At 49.0% G+C, this 18,295-nt stretch overlaps 1 protein-coding gene and 1 long non-coding RNA gene across 6 annotated transcripts in view; one reads left to right on the plus strand and one right to left on the minus strand.

Annotated features, from left to right (window-relative positions):
- PTPRE (protein tyrosine phosphatase receptor type E) overlaps positions 1 to 18,295 on the plus strand; it is a 177,205-nt gene that overhangs the window by 128,447 nt on the left and 30,463 nt on the right. For 3 of the 5 annotated variants that reach the window (XM_072629059.1, XM_072629061.1, XM_072629060.1), the window contains 7 exons: positions 2,115 to 2,214; positions 2,506 to 2,579; positions 5,357 to 5,493; positions 8,955 to 9,045; positions 11,548 to 11,624; positions 11,968 to 12,004; positions 13,510 to 13,607. In XM_072629059.1, coding sequence (XP_072485160.1) covers positions 2,115 to 2,214; positions 2,506 to 2,579; positions 5,357 to 5,493; positions 8,955 to 9,045; positions 11,548 to 11,624; positions 11,968 to 12,004; positions 13,510 to 13,607 — 614 coding nt within the window. Of the gene's footprint in view, positions 1 to 2,114; positions 2,215 to 2,288; positions 2,409 to 2,505; positions 2,580 to 5,356; positions 5,494 to 8,954; positions 9,046 to 11,547; positions 11,625 to 11,967; positions 12,005 to 13,509; positions 13,608 to 18,295 lie in introns of those variants that run through there. The other 2 variants (XM_072629062.1, XM_072629063.1) reach the window with 2 other exon arrangements.
- On the minus strand, positions 2,183 to 16,942 carry LOC140517631 (uncharacterized). The gene is made up of 3 exons (XR_011971657.1): positions 16,438 to 16,942; positions 3,911 to 4,002; positions 2,183 to 2,271 (listed from the first exon to the last, which is right to left on the minus strand). It is a non-coding gene; the product is annotated as an uncharacterized lncRNA (long non-coding RNA).

Consider the following 18,295-nt stretch of genomic DNA (forward strand, 5'->3'; position numbering starts at 1 on the left):
TGGTCAAAGGCTACTGAGTCATGTCTGCTGAGGGGGTGCGAGGCACTGGACCTTTGATCAAAGTCTGTCATATGGAAAGAAAGTTAGACTGGTTCTCCTTGGAGCAATGGGGTAGCCTGCCTCCAAAGGAAGCAGATGTATTTGTTACTTGAGGTTTCCAAGGGGAAACTGCGTAGTATCTTGTTGGGATTTAAAGAATGAGGGAATCTCAGAGCTGGAAATCATCTGGATAGATTTGGATCTGGGCAGGGATCCCTGTCAACCCCATCTAACCCCTCTGCTGGGGTCCCCCACCTCCTCAGGTAGCCTTCACCACCCTGGGCCAGCTCTAGGTGTTGCCTGGTGTCAACAAAGACCCCAGGCAGATCTCTCCTCAGTCTTCCTTGACCAAGCTAAGTCACTGAGCAGAGACTTGGATATGAAAGGTGGGTCAAGGTCACTGAGCCCCAAAAGCTCATTTTACAGATGAGGAAACCTCCGTTCCCTCAATGGATCCTTATATGATGGGACTCCCTCACCAATACCTTCCTGAGATGGGTTGCCCAGAACTGAACATGGCCCTCCAGAGGGACCTGGCCAGGGTGGAGGGACACCCCTCCCTTGCTTCTGGATCCTCTCCAACTCTCCCATTCCCTTCACTGCCTACTGATCTGCTTTCCCAAAATTCTCTAGAATCCACTTTGTATGTATTATGTGTGTATGTGTTGTCTCCCCTCCTGTAGAGAAGGTAAGTTCTTTGAGGGCAGGAGCTATTTTATTACTGGCTCTATGTGCCCAGCACCAAGCACATGGCCTGGCCAAGAGCAGAAAACTAATAGATGCCTGTTGATTTGGTGGCTGGGTCTGCAGGTCACTCGACACCCCCAGATCTTTTTCAGGAAAACCTCTGTCTAACATCTAACCACATCTCCCCACCCTGTACTTAGGCAATAGACTTATTTTTAAACTCTAGTGAGAGAGGATTAATTCTTTAAGCAGCAGTCAGGTCAAACCAGAGCAGAATTTCTTAGCTGTTTTTGTGCCCTGGGCCCCTATGGTGATCAGTCCAGTGAAGCCTGGGGATCCCTCTTCAGATCATGTTTCTAAATACAAAAAAAATCAAAGACAGAGGATTATAAAGGGAATACAGTTATCAAAATACATTTTAAAAACAAGTTCACAGGCCCCAGGTTAAGAACACCTAGACCAGACAATCTAATGTCTCTGACAACCTGGAAGTATGGTGGAGGAAAAGGGGTAGGTGGGTGACTGAGAACCTGTGTCCTGGCTCTGTTCTGAGAGGCTAGTGGCACAGTGGTTAGCACCCTGGGCTAAGAGCCAAATTCAAGTTCAGTCTCAGATACTGACTAGTTTCGTGACTCAGTTTCCTGAACTGTAAAATTGCACCTCCCTCCCAGGGTTGTTGTGAGATAACATGGGCAAAGTGCTTTGTCAACCTCAAAAGGAGTTACACAAATGAGTTCTTATTCTCCTGTATGTGGCACAGAGGATAGAAGCCGGAAAACCAGGGTTTAAGTCCTGTCTTTGACATACACTGGCTACAGGATCCAGGACCTTGGGAGTCATTTAGCCCCTCAGTATCCTTGGAATTTCTCTAGACTAAGTCACAAAGAACTTTGGCTCACGGAGGGCTTCTCCACTCTGGGCATTCCTAGTATGAGCAGGAATTTGCCCCTAAACCTCACTTCTTTAGCTTTCTTCATCTGTCTCATGATTTGGGAACTGGATAAAAATTCATTCTTCACCAGGAGTCTGTGAATGTGGGTTGGTTGCTTTTAATTTTTGGCAACTATTTCAATATGATTTCAGTAATACTGTATTTCAGTATAGCTAGTTTCTTCTGTAGACCTATGTACTTTCTACATTTAAAAGCATGCTTCTGAGAAGGCATTCAGACCAAGGGCCCACAGGGTCCATAGACCCCTTGGATTAGGTAATGGCTAAGGCCCTTTGGAAGTAGAAAGATGATAATCCTGTGGTCACCAAGGCTCTTGGGATTCCCCTCCACAGCAGCTCCCTCAGCTCCTAGGTCTTTCTCTTCCTCTCTGGGCTAGATTCAGTTTCCCCCAAAACACCCTGTCCCAGGAGCACGGTCTCTCCTTTTTTTTCCCCAGACTCGACAGATAGCGGCTCCACAAAGCCCCTGCTCATCAGTACCCTGGTCCTGGTCCTGCTGCTCATCCTCTCGGTCCTTCTAGCCAGTTACTTCTTCAGGTAGGCGTCTTCCGTGACGTGTATCTTGCAGCCCGTTCAGGCTTGTCTTGATAAGATCTAATGAGGAAATGAAAGCACACAGTGGCGGGGCTCTCCTCGGGTAGGGAGGATGCTCTCTGGCTGGCTCTGCTGACCTCTCGCTCTCTGCCCTCGGCCACAGCCATGAATAGGAAGAGTTTTAGCCGGCTCACCTGGTGGGTGCCCTAGGTTAGAGGGAGGACAGGGGGCTCCCTCCTCCCCTGCCTCCCCAGAAGTGGGTTTGTTAACGCTACAATGTCTTCTCCTTCCAAGGTTCAGAAGGCAAAGGAAGGCAGTGGTCAGCTCCAACGACAAGAAAATGCCCAATGGAATCTTGGAAGAGCAAGGTAAAGCGAGGGGGGCCCTGGCCCTAGTTGTCTGTGGTTAAAGGCCCAGAGGGCCGGGAGCTGGAACCTGGGGCCCAGTGGGCAGTACTTTATGCTTTGGAGGCTTCCTTTGCTCTCTCTTAGGGCTTGAAAGCTCAAGACTTGTAGTCCCATGTCGCATTTCATATCCCCCCTGTTTCTAACAAGTCTGTAACTTTGGTGTCCACTCTGAGGGGCTCAAGGGCATTCTCACAGAGTTCTTCTCCCCCGCCCCTTCCCCCCATTTGGCAGGAACTCATTCTTGTTCAGGACCTAGTCGTCAGTGCGGGGCAATAGCAAAACCAGGAATTTGGAGGCCAGGGTCTGGGGTTCAAGTCCTAGCCCTACAACTAATGTTTTGGGGCAGGTCCCCTCACCCCAGTTCCCTAATCTCTAAAATGAGAGGGTTCAGTAGATTCCTCCCTCTTCTAAACCTATGGATTAAATCAGTCCTGCTTTCTTCTCAGGCCATGGGGGAGGGAGGTAGTCTTATGCTCTTTATTGTAGGCTTTGCTCCTCATTCGCAAACCCTGTTTATGAAGCCACAAGGTTGGGGTTAGCCTTTTTATTTTATTTTTAAACTCACACATTGAAAATGTGAAGAACGGTGCCTGAGACACTTTTAAGAGTAATGGTTTGTACTGGTGCCTGTAACTTCCTGTAACACAAATCTCACTAAAAGCAGAAAAAAAAGAGCCAAACCCAAACACCAGTCTCTAGTCCAGGTGAGCAGGCGAAGCTTCTGCCGACCTCAGACCACCACCGAGCTGAGTACTGAGTCACAGCTTTGAAGGCAGATGCCAAGAGGGGTCCGAGTGAAGGAGCCGGGCAAGCCCCAGCCCCCGGGGATTGTGGCATTATTGCTTCCAGAGGGACTCAGCTTTTTCTGCCGGGTGTGACTCTGACTAAGTGTGAGCTTTCACTGAACTGAAACTGGCTCCACTGTCCTGGCCTGGGGTTCTCTGAATCAGCTCCCCCCCCATAAGACATTTGCAGCAGGGATCCCAAGGCCAACCTGGGGAACAGCAGGCTCAAGCTGCTGCCCATGCCTGGCCCCCAAGAGAGGAGGGGAGGGGAGGCTGGCCCTCAGCTCTCACCCCCAGCTCCTCTCCCTGACCCGGCTGGCTTTGGTACCCTGTCACTCGGCGGGGCTGACCAGGATTTTTCTTCCAATGGGCACTCCGGGTTCAGTGTGGTGGCCTGTCAGAGATCGGGCTGTGCGAGGAGACGTTTCAAAACTCTACAGCGGCAGCCCCAACAGGAGGAGCCATAATTAGAGGCCAGCCAGTGCATGCATCTTGTCTAGAACTCACCCTAAGCCCCCAGACAGCCTGGGCAAGGCTGTGTCTTCACAGACAGTTAGTCCTTCCCATCTTCCCCAGCAACTCCTCACTTTGTAGTTCACCTGGAAGAAAGGGAGGGAGGGAGGGAAGGAGGGAGAAAGAGATTTCTTCAGTCCTTGGCTGGTGCCAAGTCCTCATAGGCAGGTACCTACCTGGAATGGTGGATAAAGGTCTAGACTTAGACTCAGAAAGACCTGAAATCAAATCCAGCCTTGGACACACATGAACTGTGTGACTCTGTGCAAGTCACTTAATTTGTGTTTGCCTCAGTTTCCTCACCTGTAAAATGGTGATCATAACAGCACCTCCCTCCCACGGTGCTGAGGATTAAATGAGATGAGAGCTATAATGTGTTCTGAAAACCGTGAAGCTTCAGAGGAATGTGATGTAGATAGAGTTGGCAGGGACCCCAGGGGTCATCAGTCCAGTCTCCTAAGTTTACCTTCTTGTTTGGGATTGGGCATGTTGGACTCTGGGCTATCTGAGTAACTAGAGTTTTTCAGCCTTCAAGTAGATAAAAGAGTTGTTTCCTTGAAGGGAATTATAGTTTTTTCTCAGTTTTCCTCCATCCATTAATTCACTCAACAAACACTTATTAATTGCCTACTATGTGTAGAGCCCTATGTGCTCAGAAAACAAAACTTTGGAAAGACATGATCCCTGTCTTCAGAGAGTCTAGGAGAACTGAGATCTAGCCACCCTGCCCTGCACAGGAGAGGCACTTAGTAGATTCAATTTACAAAACAGAAGTCATTTGAAAAGAGAACATACAGAGGGCTAGATTTGGATTCAGAGGCCTGGGTTCAAATCCTGGTTCACTGCTTGCCACCTATGTGACTTTGGGGGCCCCTGGGCCTCAAAAATCTCAATTTTAGTAAAGGGTGGGAGTAGATGATCCCAAAGTTCCAGCCTGGTTCCAGCTGTAGGATGTTTTGGTATGTTGGGGGGGGGGCGGGGTTGGTCGTCATTTGGGGACTACACGGGAAGAAGGGAAACTGGCCCATTTCCTCCTCTGGGGTCTGCCCTTACTACCTGCATGACTTGAGGCCAGTCATTTCACCTCCAAGAAGCTCTCTCAGTTTCCCCAACTGTAAGAAGTGGAGGTTGGACCAGATGACCTCCAAGGGTCCTTCCAGCCCTGGATCTCAGCCCAGGTTATGGTCACCTCCCTTCCTGGGATGATTTCAGTGAGGTGGGTGGAGAGAGGGTAGACTGGCCAGATGCTTCCCTTCCAGCCTCATGAGCCTTCAGAGGATCATGGGGTCTCCAATTAGAGGATGACTGGATCTCGCCCCCACCCTCCAACTGGATTTGAACCCAGGTCCTGGGAGGCCATCTGAGGTTAGTGTGTGCACTATCAATCCCAGGAGGTGCTCTCTCTCAATAATAGTTCTCTTGGACCTTCCGCCTCCACAGAGCAGCAGAGGGTGATGCTGCTAAGCCGCTCTCCGTCGGGGCCCAAGAAGTATTTCCCCATCCCTGTGGAGCACCTGGAAGACGAAATCCGCATCCGGTCAGCAGATGATTGTAAAAGGTTTCGAGAAGAGTTCAATGTAAGTTTGTACGGCTTTTCCTCCTTCTCCCCTTGGAGGTAGAACATGTGAGGTCAGATCATAGGACCAGAAAATTGTTTAAAAATCAGGAATCCCCGTCCCTGCATTTGATAGTGAATCCAATAGAGGCCTGAGGAGAGTCAAAAGGCAGAGTTTGGATTTGAACTCGGGTCCTGACCCCCAAGTCCAGTGCTCCTTGGATTATATGATGATGTCCCCTGGGATGGTAAGGTCTGAGCTCCTGGGAGAAGGGAATTTTAATTCTTTATACATGTATCACCACAGCCCAGTACAGCCGCTGGCACATAGTAGGTACTCAATTAACTTGCTGATTGCTTGATCTGAAGCAAGGAGGGCAATGCACCTAGCTGATCTACGTCCCAAGCCTATGAACTCCTGCTTCTGGGACCCTCAGAATCGCACCCCCCCCCCCAGGATTTCTGATGCCAGAGTTGAAGAGGTTAACAGGCCAACGTGCCCAGCCTCCTCATTTTAAATATGAGGAAACTGAGGGAAAAGGGACTTGCCCAAGGTCACACTAAATGACAAAGCCTGGCTTTGCACTCATTTCCCCTTCTCTTCTTTGCACACCACCTTGTCCTAAGGGTATCCATGCGAGGCAGACCTAGGGGTGGCTTTAGTACATAACTACATAATTACAGATCATTTCTAGAGTGATAGGAGAGAGCCGTTCTAATTCGGACAAGTAAAACGTGATGTGGCACTCTGCCTCCTAGATCACAATCTCATCTGTGCAGGGCAGAACAATGACTAGGGTGGGGGAAACAGAGTTTTGTCTCTGGACACTTTAATTTAGAGGCGTTGAGAGCACTTACAAATGACTGAGTTTAACACTTTGTTAACAAGATTAATTCATTTGTATAAAAAGCTGCTAGATGACAGGCATTCCCTTCCCAGCCCCAGCCCCCTGCCCCTGCTCCAAATGAGCAGCATTGTTGTGGCCCAGGGTCTTTTCTGTCCTCCACCATCAACTGAGTTTGTCTTTAAAAGTATATTTGAGATTATGATTTAGGGCTGCTTCCCCAAGTGTAAAGGTTCTAAGTAAGCTGTGCTTACAGATAAAAACGTGGACAGTAACAGCAATAATCACTAACATTTATAGGGGGCTTACAATGTGCCAGGCACTGTTCTAAGTGCTTTACAAATATCATCTCATTTTATCCTCACAACAACTCTGGGAGGGAGGGGTTATTATGGTCTCCATTTCACAGAAGAGGAAATTGAAGCAATCCCAGGTTAAGTGACTTGTCCAGGATCTCACAGGTGGTAAGTGTCTGAGTCTGGATTTAAATGCAGGTCTTCCTGATCCCAGGCTGGGTCCACCACCCACCTGTCTCTATGGTGTTTGGTTTTAGCACAGCAGATACGGGATAACAGCCAAGGGTTGTAAGCAGTCAATCCACAATCCTTTATTAAACAATGACTATGTGCCAAGCCTTGGACTGAGCAGTTAAGATACAGTGCAAGGCAAAAACTGCCCCCTGACTTCAGAGGATTCTAATTGTGTTTTCATGGGCAAGTCAGCATGTCCATAAAGGGGTGTGGGCACCAGGTGCCCAGAGCAGATGAAAGGTGACCTTGGAGGGTGCAGGAGACCCTCTGAGGGCGGCAGGAAATGCCTCTAGCAGAAGCCTGGGACCCAAGAGAGGAGGATGAGGGGCAGAGCCCCAGGGTTAGGTATGGGTGGGCAGCCTTTGCTCATCATGGCGGGACTCAGTCAGATAGAAAGGAATTGAAAGGCACTATCTTCAGATGGACTGGCTGTGTTAAAAGAAGCTTGGAGGAAGTCAGTTAGCATTTCATTTCAGGAGGGAGAGGGAGGCCAATAGAGTATCTGAGTCACTCTGATGTCAATTCCTCCTTGCTTATCATAAAACCCTCTCTGGACTTAATTTCCCCATCTCAAAAGTGGGGACAAGCCCACTAGCCATCTAATCTGTCTTCTATGGTTTTCAAATTGACCTTCAGGAGAGAGGGCCAAGGAGGCCAAAGGGAGTAGCAGGGCACCCGGGAGATCCGAAATCTAGCATCAACCTCATCCCTGGCTGATGCGTAACTCAGAGCAAATGACTTGGCTTCCTGGGTCCTCCAAAGAAATGAATGAATGAATGAATGAATGAATGAATGAATGAATGAGGAACTAAATCCTAGAAGTGGGGAAGGTTCTCTGGGTGATGGACCAAACCACACCCTGCCACATGACTGAGGCAAAGGTGAGAACAGTCAGAGTTAGCAAAGTGGATGGAAAATGTATGTAGGTGATGGTCAGTCTGCATCCTCTAAGGTCAGGCAGTTGAGTCATGTGAGCCACCCCAGAACCCATAAGTATCTCAGGCAATTTTTATCCCCACATCCTCAGAAAACCCTCTCTGTTTCTGTCTCTGTCTCTCTCTGTCTCTATGTCTCCATTTCTTCTTTTGTCTCTCTGTTTCTGTCTCTCTCTGTCTCTGTATCTCTGTCTCTCCTTTCTGTCTCTGTGTGTTTCTCTCAGACTTTCTCTGTCTGTGTGTTTCTCTTGTCTCTTTGTCCTTCTCTGCCTCTGTATGTCTCTGTCTCTCTCTTTCTGTCTCTGTCTCAGTGTTTCTCCTATGTTTCTCTGTTTCTGTCTCTGTATGTCTCTGTCTCTCCTATGTCTGTGTGTGTGTTTCTCTCTTTCTGTCTCTGGGTCTCTGTTTCTGTCTCTCCTCTGTCTCTCTGTTTCTGTTTCTGTCTCTGTTTTTGTCTCTGACTCTGTCTCTGTGTCTCTTTATTTCTGTATATCTCTCCTCTGTCTCTTTGTCTCTGTCTCTATCTGTTTCAGTCCCTCTCTGTCTCTGTATGTCTCTCTTTTGTCACTCTGGCTCACTGTGACTCTCTCTGTCTCTCTCTGTTTATGTCTCTGTCTCTCTCTGACTCGGCCATTTGGAGAGGAGGAGACCCCTACCCCAAATCCCATCCCACTGTCCAGCTGCTAATACCATGCCCCTCTCCCCTCAGAAATGATTTTGAATTGGCTGCATGTGTATCCCTGGTGACTAGCCTGATGTCTGGCACATGTCAGCCTTCTAATGAATGCTTGGTGAATAAAGAAATGAATGAGCAAATGATTGAAGGAGGGATTTGCCCCAGGCCTCATAATGAGGAAGTGGCAAAGCCTGGCTTCCATTCTTTCTGGGGGCTCTACCCCCTCTACCACACTAAGTAATCCTGAATGATTCACTTCGTGACCCAGGGCAACCTCTCTGGGCCTCAGTTTCCTCATCTGTAAAATGGGATGGGGCAGGACAGAGATGAGCCCTATGGGCCCTGAAGGTTTCTGGTGGGAATGACAAAGCATGTGAACAGAGTGGCCTACTTTAGAGAGATCGGGTTTTCTCAATCTAAACAACTTGACAGAGAGAAAGCTGATTCAGCAGTCTTAACTCAGGTGATTCTGGGCTAACTTTGCACTTTCTCTCTAGTCTTTACCTTCAGGACATGTCCAAGGAACATTCGAAATGGCCAATAAAGAAGAAAACAGAGAAAAGAACAGATACCCTAACATCCTCCCCAGTAAGACTTCCAGCTTTCTCCCCTCTTCTGCATGTGTGATGGGGTCATAGTGCCTGTCACTTCCCCTATGGTTGCTTCCCTCTTCCCCCCAGCCTGAACCCCTCCCACATACAATCAGCAGGCATGATGTCTGCCCTGTACAGATAGCAGTTATCACAGCCAGAAAGCTCATCTTCCTGCCATCTGACCTGAAGCCCCAGTGCCCTGGTGCTGGTGTGGTGACTGGCCGGCTGGATCACCACACCAGGGAGCTTGTGCTTGAATCGCCTTCAGAAAGCCCCACCCAGAGGTGGGGGGGCGGGTACCCTCAGCCCTCCCAGGGAGGCTGCTTTCCCTGGCCTCCCCCCTGACCTCCCTCCTGGCCTCCCCTCTGGCCTCTCTTGATCCAGAGGTATGAGTAACAAAGGGGAGCTGGGAGCTGGCAGCAGGGCCAGAGGGTACCCTTCAAATGCACAAAGTAAAATTCAAAGAATTTCAAAGGAAAGCAATCATGTTGAAATCAAGATAGGTTTTTATTTTTTCCATGCAAGTCCACAGAGCCCTGAGATGAGTTCTTAGCCCCTGGACCCCAGTTTAGGAACCCTCATCTGTGGGAACCTCCCTCAAGATGAGGAAGGAAGGAGCCTCTTATCCCTTACAGATTGACTTCAGGTGAGCTCAGGGTAGGCAAAGAGAGATGGATAGACGCTGTGTGAGCATGCAGAGAGCAGGGCTGCCTGGGCGTGCATCCACCTTTAATAATGAAAGCAATGCTAGCCCACATTCCGGGAGTATTTCAAGGCTGGCAAAGCATTTAACATGCATATCTCATCTGGTCCTGGTTATATTCTCCCTTCACAAATGAGGAAACTGAATCTCTGAAAGGCTCAGGAAGAAAGTGCTTTGTCCAGTGCTACATGGCAGCCTTTGGTGGGAGGGTGTGAATACTACAGACACCTGCATCATGTGCAGTTTGACCAAAGTCCCAGAGCCTCTGTGATCTGATCACAGCTTTGTACACTAAACATCTGGATGGTTTGTTTACACGAAACCGAACATCCACATATTTGGAAATAAAAGCCAAGGCCCATCCCAGAGAATTCTCCAGGGTCACCCCAGATTCATCTCCTGTGGGGCCTGGCCATAGTAAACAGCCTACTCCCACCCTGTCCTATAGTGAAACAGATGCCCATTCTTGGGGTCTTGTGTTCAAGGGCTATCTTGATGCCCAACTAAGCTTTTCCATTTGCCTTCTGGCTGCTTGGCATGATGGTGTAGACACATCCTTCAGCTGCCTTTGGAGGAGTGTTGCAATTGGCCAACAAGGTCTCTGCTCCCATCCTGAGTGTCTACCACAACCTGGGTGTGGCCCTGATGACCCATGAAAGATACCACACATTGTTCAGGGTCAAAGAGGCGGCCCCTTCCTCAGAGCCTCTGGGGAGGCAGCACCTCCACTGGGCTAGGACCTTGCTGCCCATAGTCTCCTGAGCTCTGGAGAAAGGAAGAAGGAGAATGGAAATACCACCAACATCTTGAGTCCAGCCCCACACCTCCCCTCCACTGGTCCTGCCCTCCCTCTAGCTCCTGGCTGCCTGCAGGTTCTCTGAGAACATGGAGGCTGGAGACAGGGAAGAGGGGGCTTCTGAGAAGAGCCAACCAACCTGAGGCTTGAGGCTAGGTCTAGGCCCCTGGTCAGAGGCTGGAGTTGAATCTGCTATCCCAGCCACCTCACCCTGCTTCCAGAGCCCATATACCCTTGGAGTGGTGCCTGGGTGTTTTTAAGTGCAGATTGCAAAGCTCTCATCCTAGAAACCTTCACCTGGAGGCTCATTTCAGGATCCATGCTCAGGCATAGGCTGGAGTACATGGCCTCTGGGTTTCCACTGCCCAGGAAGTCCTGACAAATCCAAGCCATTGGACTAGCAAGAGAAATCTTCCTGAGTAATAATGTGTTGGCCTTCCTCAGTGGCTTCAGGCCTCATAAGTTGCCTCATGCACTTCAACCCTGATTAAACATGTGCCATGTTCAAGGCCCTGGGCTCCAGGCCAACAAGGGGCTGCCCTCATGGAGTTTATAATCAAAGGAAAGGTCCATATGAATACATTCACTTGTCAGTATAATTAGAAATAGAATGGAATGGGGGCAAAGGAGAGATGTAGACAAAGTTTTGCCAACCCAGAGCACATGTCTTGTAGAGTTGGAGGTGAGAGGCTGAGGAGTAGTTTGAAAAGAAGAAAACATTCAACCTAGATCACCTGAACTTTCTCATGTCTTGTGGCCCTAGTGAATAGATCCTTTTCTGGATTTTAGAGACCAAAGCAATCCCTAACTCAGGACATCCCAGCCCAGCACCTAGAAATAAGAGAAGATTCTTTAGGGAGCCTGCCTGGTTAGCCCAGTCCACTTGCATAGGTCTTCCAGTGGGGCTGTTCCTTGAGGCCATAGCCAGTATGGCAGACATTGGCTCCATGTGGCTTTGGGAGCACCCTCTACTGACACTCCCCTTTCTTTCCTTCCAGATGACCACTCCAGGGTGATTCTCAGCCAAGTGGATGGCATTCCATGCTCAGACTATATCAATGCTTCATATATAGACGTAAGCCAAGGGTTTTCTCCTCGATCAATGTTACTAAAGTCCCTATTTTTAGGTAAATCATGACTGGCAGTGTGCCAAAGTGGGCAGAGGGTTGGCTTCAGGACAAGAAGACACTTGGGTTCACATGATTCCTCCCAGGTCAAGTCACTTAAACTCTCAGCGGGCCCAAGCAGGTCTCTGGGATAGTGATAAACAGCAGATGCCAAGCTGCTCTGAAAGGAGAGTGCTTTCACCTGGGAGCTCTGTAGACTAATGGAATCACAAGGCTGGGCCTATTCTGACCCCATCCCGACTGTCACTGAATCCACTGCAGGGAATCACAAATCCCATTTTCCTTCTGCAGGGTTACAAAGAGAAAAATAAATTCATCGCTGCTCAAGGTAAAGTGTTTTACTCGTTTCATTTCTGTCTCTTTGCTTCTTTCTCATTTGTGTGGGAGAGGATTGAAGGAGCAGCAGTGCTGAGGTTTCATGTCAGCCTGCAGGGAAATTCTGTGCTCTGTGGCAGCCTGGGACAGCCTCCAAAAAGCTCGTAGTGATTGTCTTCAGGGCCAGCCAGGGCAGAGCTGGCTTCTGCCTCCATCCATAAAATAGATGTCCTGTTCACAACACTCCACAGCACAGCTCAGCCTTCAGATGCAGGCATGTTTTATGTGCAGGCATGGCTGGGTGGGATGTATTGGCACGTATAATGTAGGTGTCCCCTTCCATCCATACCTGTGAGTACACTGGTGTGGGGAATTCCTGGGATGTCAGCTCTCTCCACCAATTCAGGTTGGCAGCTCCTCTGTAACTTAGAAACTCACAAATGAGTCGACCTGGTTCACCAAGAGTAAAAGAGCCTTTCCCCTCCCCTGCCCCCTCCAGCCACACCCAATATGTGTCAGAGGCAAGACTGGAACAACCTCAAACCTCTGTGCAGTCTCTTTTAAAAATACACAATCTTGGGGAAAGGGCTGGATTTGTAATCCAAGCACCTGAGTTTTAAAACTCACTCTTTCATTTACTACCTGTTTGATTCTGAGAAAATCAGTCAACTTCTCTGGGTCTCAACTTCCTTCAGGTATGAGATAAGACCGTTTGCAGCAGCCCTCTAACCGCGCTCATGCGTGCATGCGTGTGTGCGCATCCCATGTAGGAAATTTCTGTGATTCCACATCAACTGTGTATGTGTTTATAAACATGCACGTAGTAATTGAATAGTTTCTCCAAGACCTTTCATGGTCTGTCACACGGATCAAAATGATAATATTCTTGTAATTAGCTTCTAAAAGTTCTTTGGTGTTCATCCTGCCTTCTGCAAGCCAGAGGTAGCTTGGCATGGTTCATTCCCTTTCTGATGATCCTTCACGGTGCCCATCGTGCCATCCCCAGACAGGCATGGTGGCCAGCAGATGAGAAGGTACAACATCCGTGGTACCCAAGCCTAGTTCATCCATTACTGTTGGTTGAACCTGTGGAGAATGATTCTTTGTGTGATCAAGAACTTTCCTGCCCATTGACTCCCTGCATGGAAGATGAGTACTATTGTCTCCATTTGTCACAGGGACAAATTTGCCTTTGGTCTCTCAGCTAGGGAGGGAAGGAGCCAGAGCTGGTGCCCCCTCCTCTCATGCCTCAGTCAGAGGCGGCTTGATCCTCTGTAGGGTTCATTTGTCCAATTAACTAGCAGAACATTCCATCAATGAATGGACTGAAATTCATCAACGCAGTGCCCGCCCTAGAGCTGGTGCCCAGTAAATGCTTGTCACCCTGCCTGGCCAGGTTTGTTGGGTCCCTGTTGTCCAGTGCTTTCTCTTTGCTCCTTGGGGCTGGTAGTGAGCACATATCTGGCTGCCAGAGGCGGGTCCTGCAGCTGTTTAACCATGGGTCTCTCTCATCTGCAGGCCCCAAACAGGAGACAGTTAATGAGTTCTGGAGGATGGTCTGGGAGCAGAAATCGGCCACCATTGTCATGTTAACCAACTTGAAAGAGAGAACGGAGGTAAGGTGACTTCCCAAAGGGCTTGGGATACCTGCTTTAACCACTTTCTTCTCCTACCTTCTTCCCTCCCACCACCACTACCCAGAGTGTTTCCAGGGCCTGTGACATTTTCGTCTCAAAGGCAAACCTCTGATGACTAACACAGACCCTTTATTTCTTTATTCTGAGCTGTTTATGATTGAAAAATCTTGCAATGTCTCCTCTGGCAGGAGCGGTTTTTCCCAATCAGTCACCCAGAAAGTGGGAGTCATGTAAAATGCCAACTCTGAAGAGTATGGGTGAGAGATAGACCTGGTGATGGAGGCGGGGAAGTGGATGGGGCCTCATGGCAAGAGTGAGACTGGAGAAGTGGGCTGGAGAAGGCCTGATAGAAGGATCCGATACACTTTGAAAGGAAGTCTTCGCCTCCTCCTCAGGGCTTGGACTCAGAGACTCCACAGAAATGACCCTCACGGGGTGGGAGGGAGGGCAGATCCAGAGGAAAGAAGGGGGTGAGGTCAGGAGATGCTGCACAGTGGAGAAAGAGGCTTTGAGAGGGACAGGTGAGGGACTCCAGCATACAATGGCTTTAACCAGAAGGGACCTGGGTGTGGGGCAAGGCCCTCATTTTATAGAGAATGAAACTGAGACTGAGGGAGGAAAAGGCACTCACCTCTGGTCACCCAGGGAATAGAAGAGCCAGATTCCAAAGCCAGGCCTTCTAACACCAGCCCCAGGGCTCTGTTCCACCCTGAACCGCTGGACTCTGCTTGGCTTTTTATAGGGGAGACATCAGTCAATCAGCCAGCATTTGTGATTAAGTACCTACTAGGTACTAAGCACTCTTTTAAGCCCAGGGATGCAAAGAAAGGCAAAAAACAAAAACAAAACAAAACAAAACAAAACAAAACAAAACAAATTAGCCCCTGCCAGGAAGGAAACAAATAAGCATTTGTCAAGCTCCTACCCTGAACCAGGCTCTGTGCTAAGCCTTTACAAATATTATCTCATCTGATCCTCACAACAATCCTGCAAAATAAGGGCTATTATTAACCCCATTTTAGAGTTGAAGAAGTTGAGCCAAAAGGTGGTTAAGTGACTTGCCCAGGATCACAGAGCTAGAAAGTCTTTAAGGCTAAATTTGAACTCAGGTCCTCCTGACCCCAGGCCCAGTACTTTGTGCTCTGTGGCCACCCTGGCCTCCAGTATATAGTCTCATGGGGGAGAAAGTGCAACCGCCTGTGTGCAAAGAAGAGAGAAACAGGGTGAATTGGAAATAATTGAGATCAGGAACCCCTGGAGGAGGGGGACAGGGAAGGTGAGGCACAAGGTGGACTTTTGTGGTTTTCTTCCTTGGTTTCAAGGCTTACTGACCCTGAGCCTAAGTCAAACTTTCTTGAAGGTGAATTTGATAGCTCCCCAGAGGCTGGCCTGCCAGGGTCTGGGCCTATTCCTTCTCAGCTCACCGCCAGCCCTTGGCACCCCCAGACCTCCACCAATGTCACTCCCACCCTCCCTCATCCTTCATGCCAGAGCTTTGGCTGACAGGCAGTCAGTCATTAATATTTACTAAGTGCCATTTACTAAGAGCCATCAAGATGGTCTGGAGCAGCAGGGAGGGCCTACGGAGAAGGTCCCATGGGTTCATGGGGTTTCACAAAGAAGGTGACCCAGGATACTAAGTTTCTGCCCAGGATCCTTCCTTCTTGTAAGAAAGAACTTGAAATCATGTCATTGTTTTTTCTACCCAGTGACTGGGCCTTGATTTACCCACATGTAAAATGAGGTGGTCAGCCTCTTCTTTCCTTTATTTCTATCAGTTGATAAGGATGCAGGAAGCACCTGGTCTTCCATCAGCTATCCCTGTGACCTGGAAGCTCTCCCTCATTTGTGGCATGGTTTCCCCCCCAGACTCCAAGCTTCTTGAAGACAGGGGCCATCTTTTCTTTCCTTTCCTTTCCTTTTCTCTTCTTTTTCTTTTCTTCTCTTCTCTTCTCTTTTTTTCTTTTCTTTTTCTATCCCCTGTCCTGAGCCCATTGGGTGACCCTTGATAAGTGTTTCTTTAGTTATTGCCTTCTCTCAAGCTTACTTCTCAATAAACCAGTGAAACAGGCAGTCAGTCATTAACATTTACTAAGTGCCTACTATGTGCCAGGCATTGTGAGATGCAAAGAAAGGCAAAAGCCAGTCCCTGCCCTCAAGGACCTCACAATCTGATGGGGAAGACAACAGGCCAGTGACTCTGTCCAAACAAGGTACAGGAAAGATTCATTGGATAAGCAGAGAAAAGGCCCCAGAGCCAAGAGGATCTGTCATTTCTAGCTGACACACTAGAAGTGAGACTTTTCTAAGAGCTCTGATCTGGAACTCAAAGCACCCCAAAGCCACACGCTCAATCTGTTGACCCTGAGAACTCTTAGATAACTGGAAACATTGATTAACCAAAGCCTTCCTCGCCTCCATCACGCCCCCTTACCACTTCTGATGAGATCCCTTCATGGGGGATGGAGGAGAGAAGGAGGGAGCCCAGTGAGGCTTCAGAGATCTTCCTTCCTCCTGAGTCACCCTGGACCACTCTTTGTCCCAGCCCACATCCTGACTCACCCTCTTCCCTGCTCCTTCTCACTAGAGATTAATCATTTCTAACCAAATCCTTCCTCAATCAAGTTCCTGTTTCCTGATTTGTAGAGGCTTCTTTTGGGGCTCTCAGATCCCCACCCACGAAGGTCAAGGTTGTGAAATCCTGCCCCATCAGTCAAATAAAAAGGAGGCACATTGGTTAAATAAGATTTTTAGGCACCTGAGCTTAGCGCTTCCCCACCACACCCCCTCACCCTCCAGGTTGCATTACCTGAAAAGTCATGACTGTCCAACGGTCTTCATTCCCTTAATTCAAAATACCTCCCAGGTAGGAGGAACGAGGCCTCATCCCCCAGTCCTTCCTGAGGTGCTCACAGGGCTGTAGGAGGGGTTGGGGGGCTGGGGCTGGGTGACTCTCTGCTGGTCAAACCACCTGAAGTCAGAGAACCTAGGTTCAAACCCCAGGTTGGTCATGTGCTATATGTGTGTCCTTGGACAAGTCATGTGATGTCCCTCGATCTCAGTTTTCTCATTTGTAAACTAAGAAGGTTGGACTGGGTAGTGTCTGGGGTCTCTTCCAGCCAGAGAAGTATGGGCCTCTCACTTTGTGATGCAGCATTCAATGCCTTTGGGAAATTCTGTCTTTAGGATGCTCTGAATGCAAGGACTGAGGAGTCTCCTGACTGAATTCCTCAATTTCATCAGACCCCTGTTAATCCCCAGTCCTAAGCAAGGGACTGTGCTAGGGCTGGGGAGGCCAGGTGAAGCCCCGCCCCCAGGCCCTGCATGCAAGAAGTCTGCCTTGTCACAGTGACAGATGATGAGTCCAGGGAGAAGTAGAGCATGAGGCCAGGAGTCACCAGGCAATTGTGATGCCCAGTGAGCCTGGGTGGAGGGGATCCTGCCATGGGGATGAATGGAAGTATCTCTCTGTCTCTGTCTCTGTCTCTGTCTCTCTGTCTCTCTGTCTCTCTCTCTCTCTCTCTCACACACACACACACACACACACACACACACGCACACAAGAACTCTTGCCTCTTGGATCATATATAAATTCCTCTGCCTCTTAAAGCTCTGTTCCAGTTGGCCCCCACTTAAATGTTCTCATCTGGGGGTATTAATAGCCCTTATCTCCCAGGGTTGTTGTGAGGATCAGATGAGATAATTAAGAAGTGCTGAGCACAGGGTCTGGCACATATTAGGCTCTCTACAAGTCTTCACACTGTCTGATGTCATCCAGCCACGCAGGGCAGGGGTCCTGTCCAGCTTTGATTTTCCTGCCTCCCAGCACGGCTTAAAAACTGACCCTCTGCCTTGCTGTTGCCGTTCTGTCCTCCCAATCCCAGGTGATTCTGGGCTCTGGGCTGTGGACTCTGCTCTCACAGACCACGATCTCTTGTTTATCTGCACTCCGTTACTGGTCCTTGTTCCCCATAGAATAGAGTGGGGTGGGGGGTCAGGGGTGGGTCGTGGGAAGAATGCTGGGCTTGGTTCGAGTCCAGCTGTGTGACCCTGGGCAAGTCCCTTTGCCTCCATTTCCTCTTCTCTAAAAGGGGTATAGTTGTACCTGTGGGACTTACATTGCAGGGTGGTGGTAAGCATCGAATGAGGTCACTTTTGTGGAGTTCTAGGAGCTCATCAGGTGTCATGTTAATGCTGGCCATCCTTATTCCACCTTCTTCACTGGGTCATTTCAAAGGGAGATGAGCTCCCCATAGGCCCAAATTGGCCTCTTCTTTCAGCTCCCCCTTCCACGTCCACACTAGAATCATTTCTTCTTGCATTTTTAGAATTTCATTCTTGGGGACTTCCCAGGACTGTGGGACTGGCTTCTCTTGGAATATCCTTCCCACCCTTTCTCAATATCCAGTGCAATCTGCTTTCCAAAAACAAAACAAAACAAAAAAAAAACTGAGGTGGGGGGAGCATTGATCCAATCAAAAGAGCCAGCCAAATCCACAAGAACTCGGCTATGATGACAGTCTGTGGTCAGAGCTCAGGCCATGGAGAGAGAACTGGTTGTCTGTGATCACCATCTCCAGTTGGACTGCTAGGACCAATGAGAAGCTGGTTTTGTGGTCTTAGATGGGACCGTCACATCAAGAGCCTGTCTTTGGGGCCTAGGCTCC

The sequence above is a fragment of the Notamacropus eugenii genome, chromosome 1 (assembly GCF_028372415.1).
Source record: "Notamacropus eugenii isolate mMacEug1 chromosome 1, mMacEug1.pri_v2, whole genome shotgun sequence".
In the NCBI taxonomy this organism is placed as follows: Eukaryota; Metazoa; Chordata; class Mammalia; order Diprotodontia; family Macropodidae; genus Notamacropus; species Notamacropus eugenii.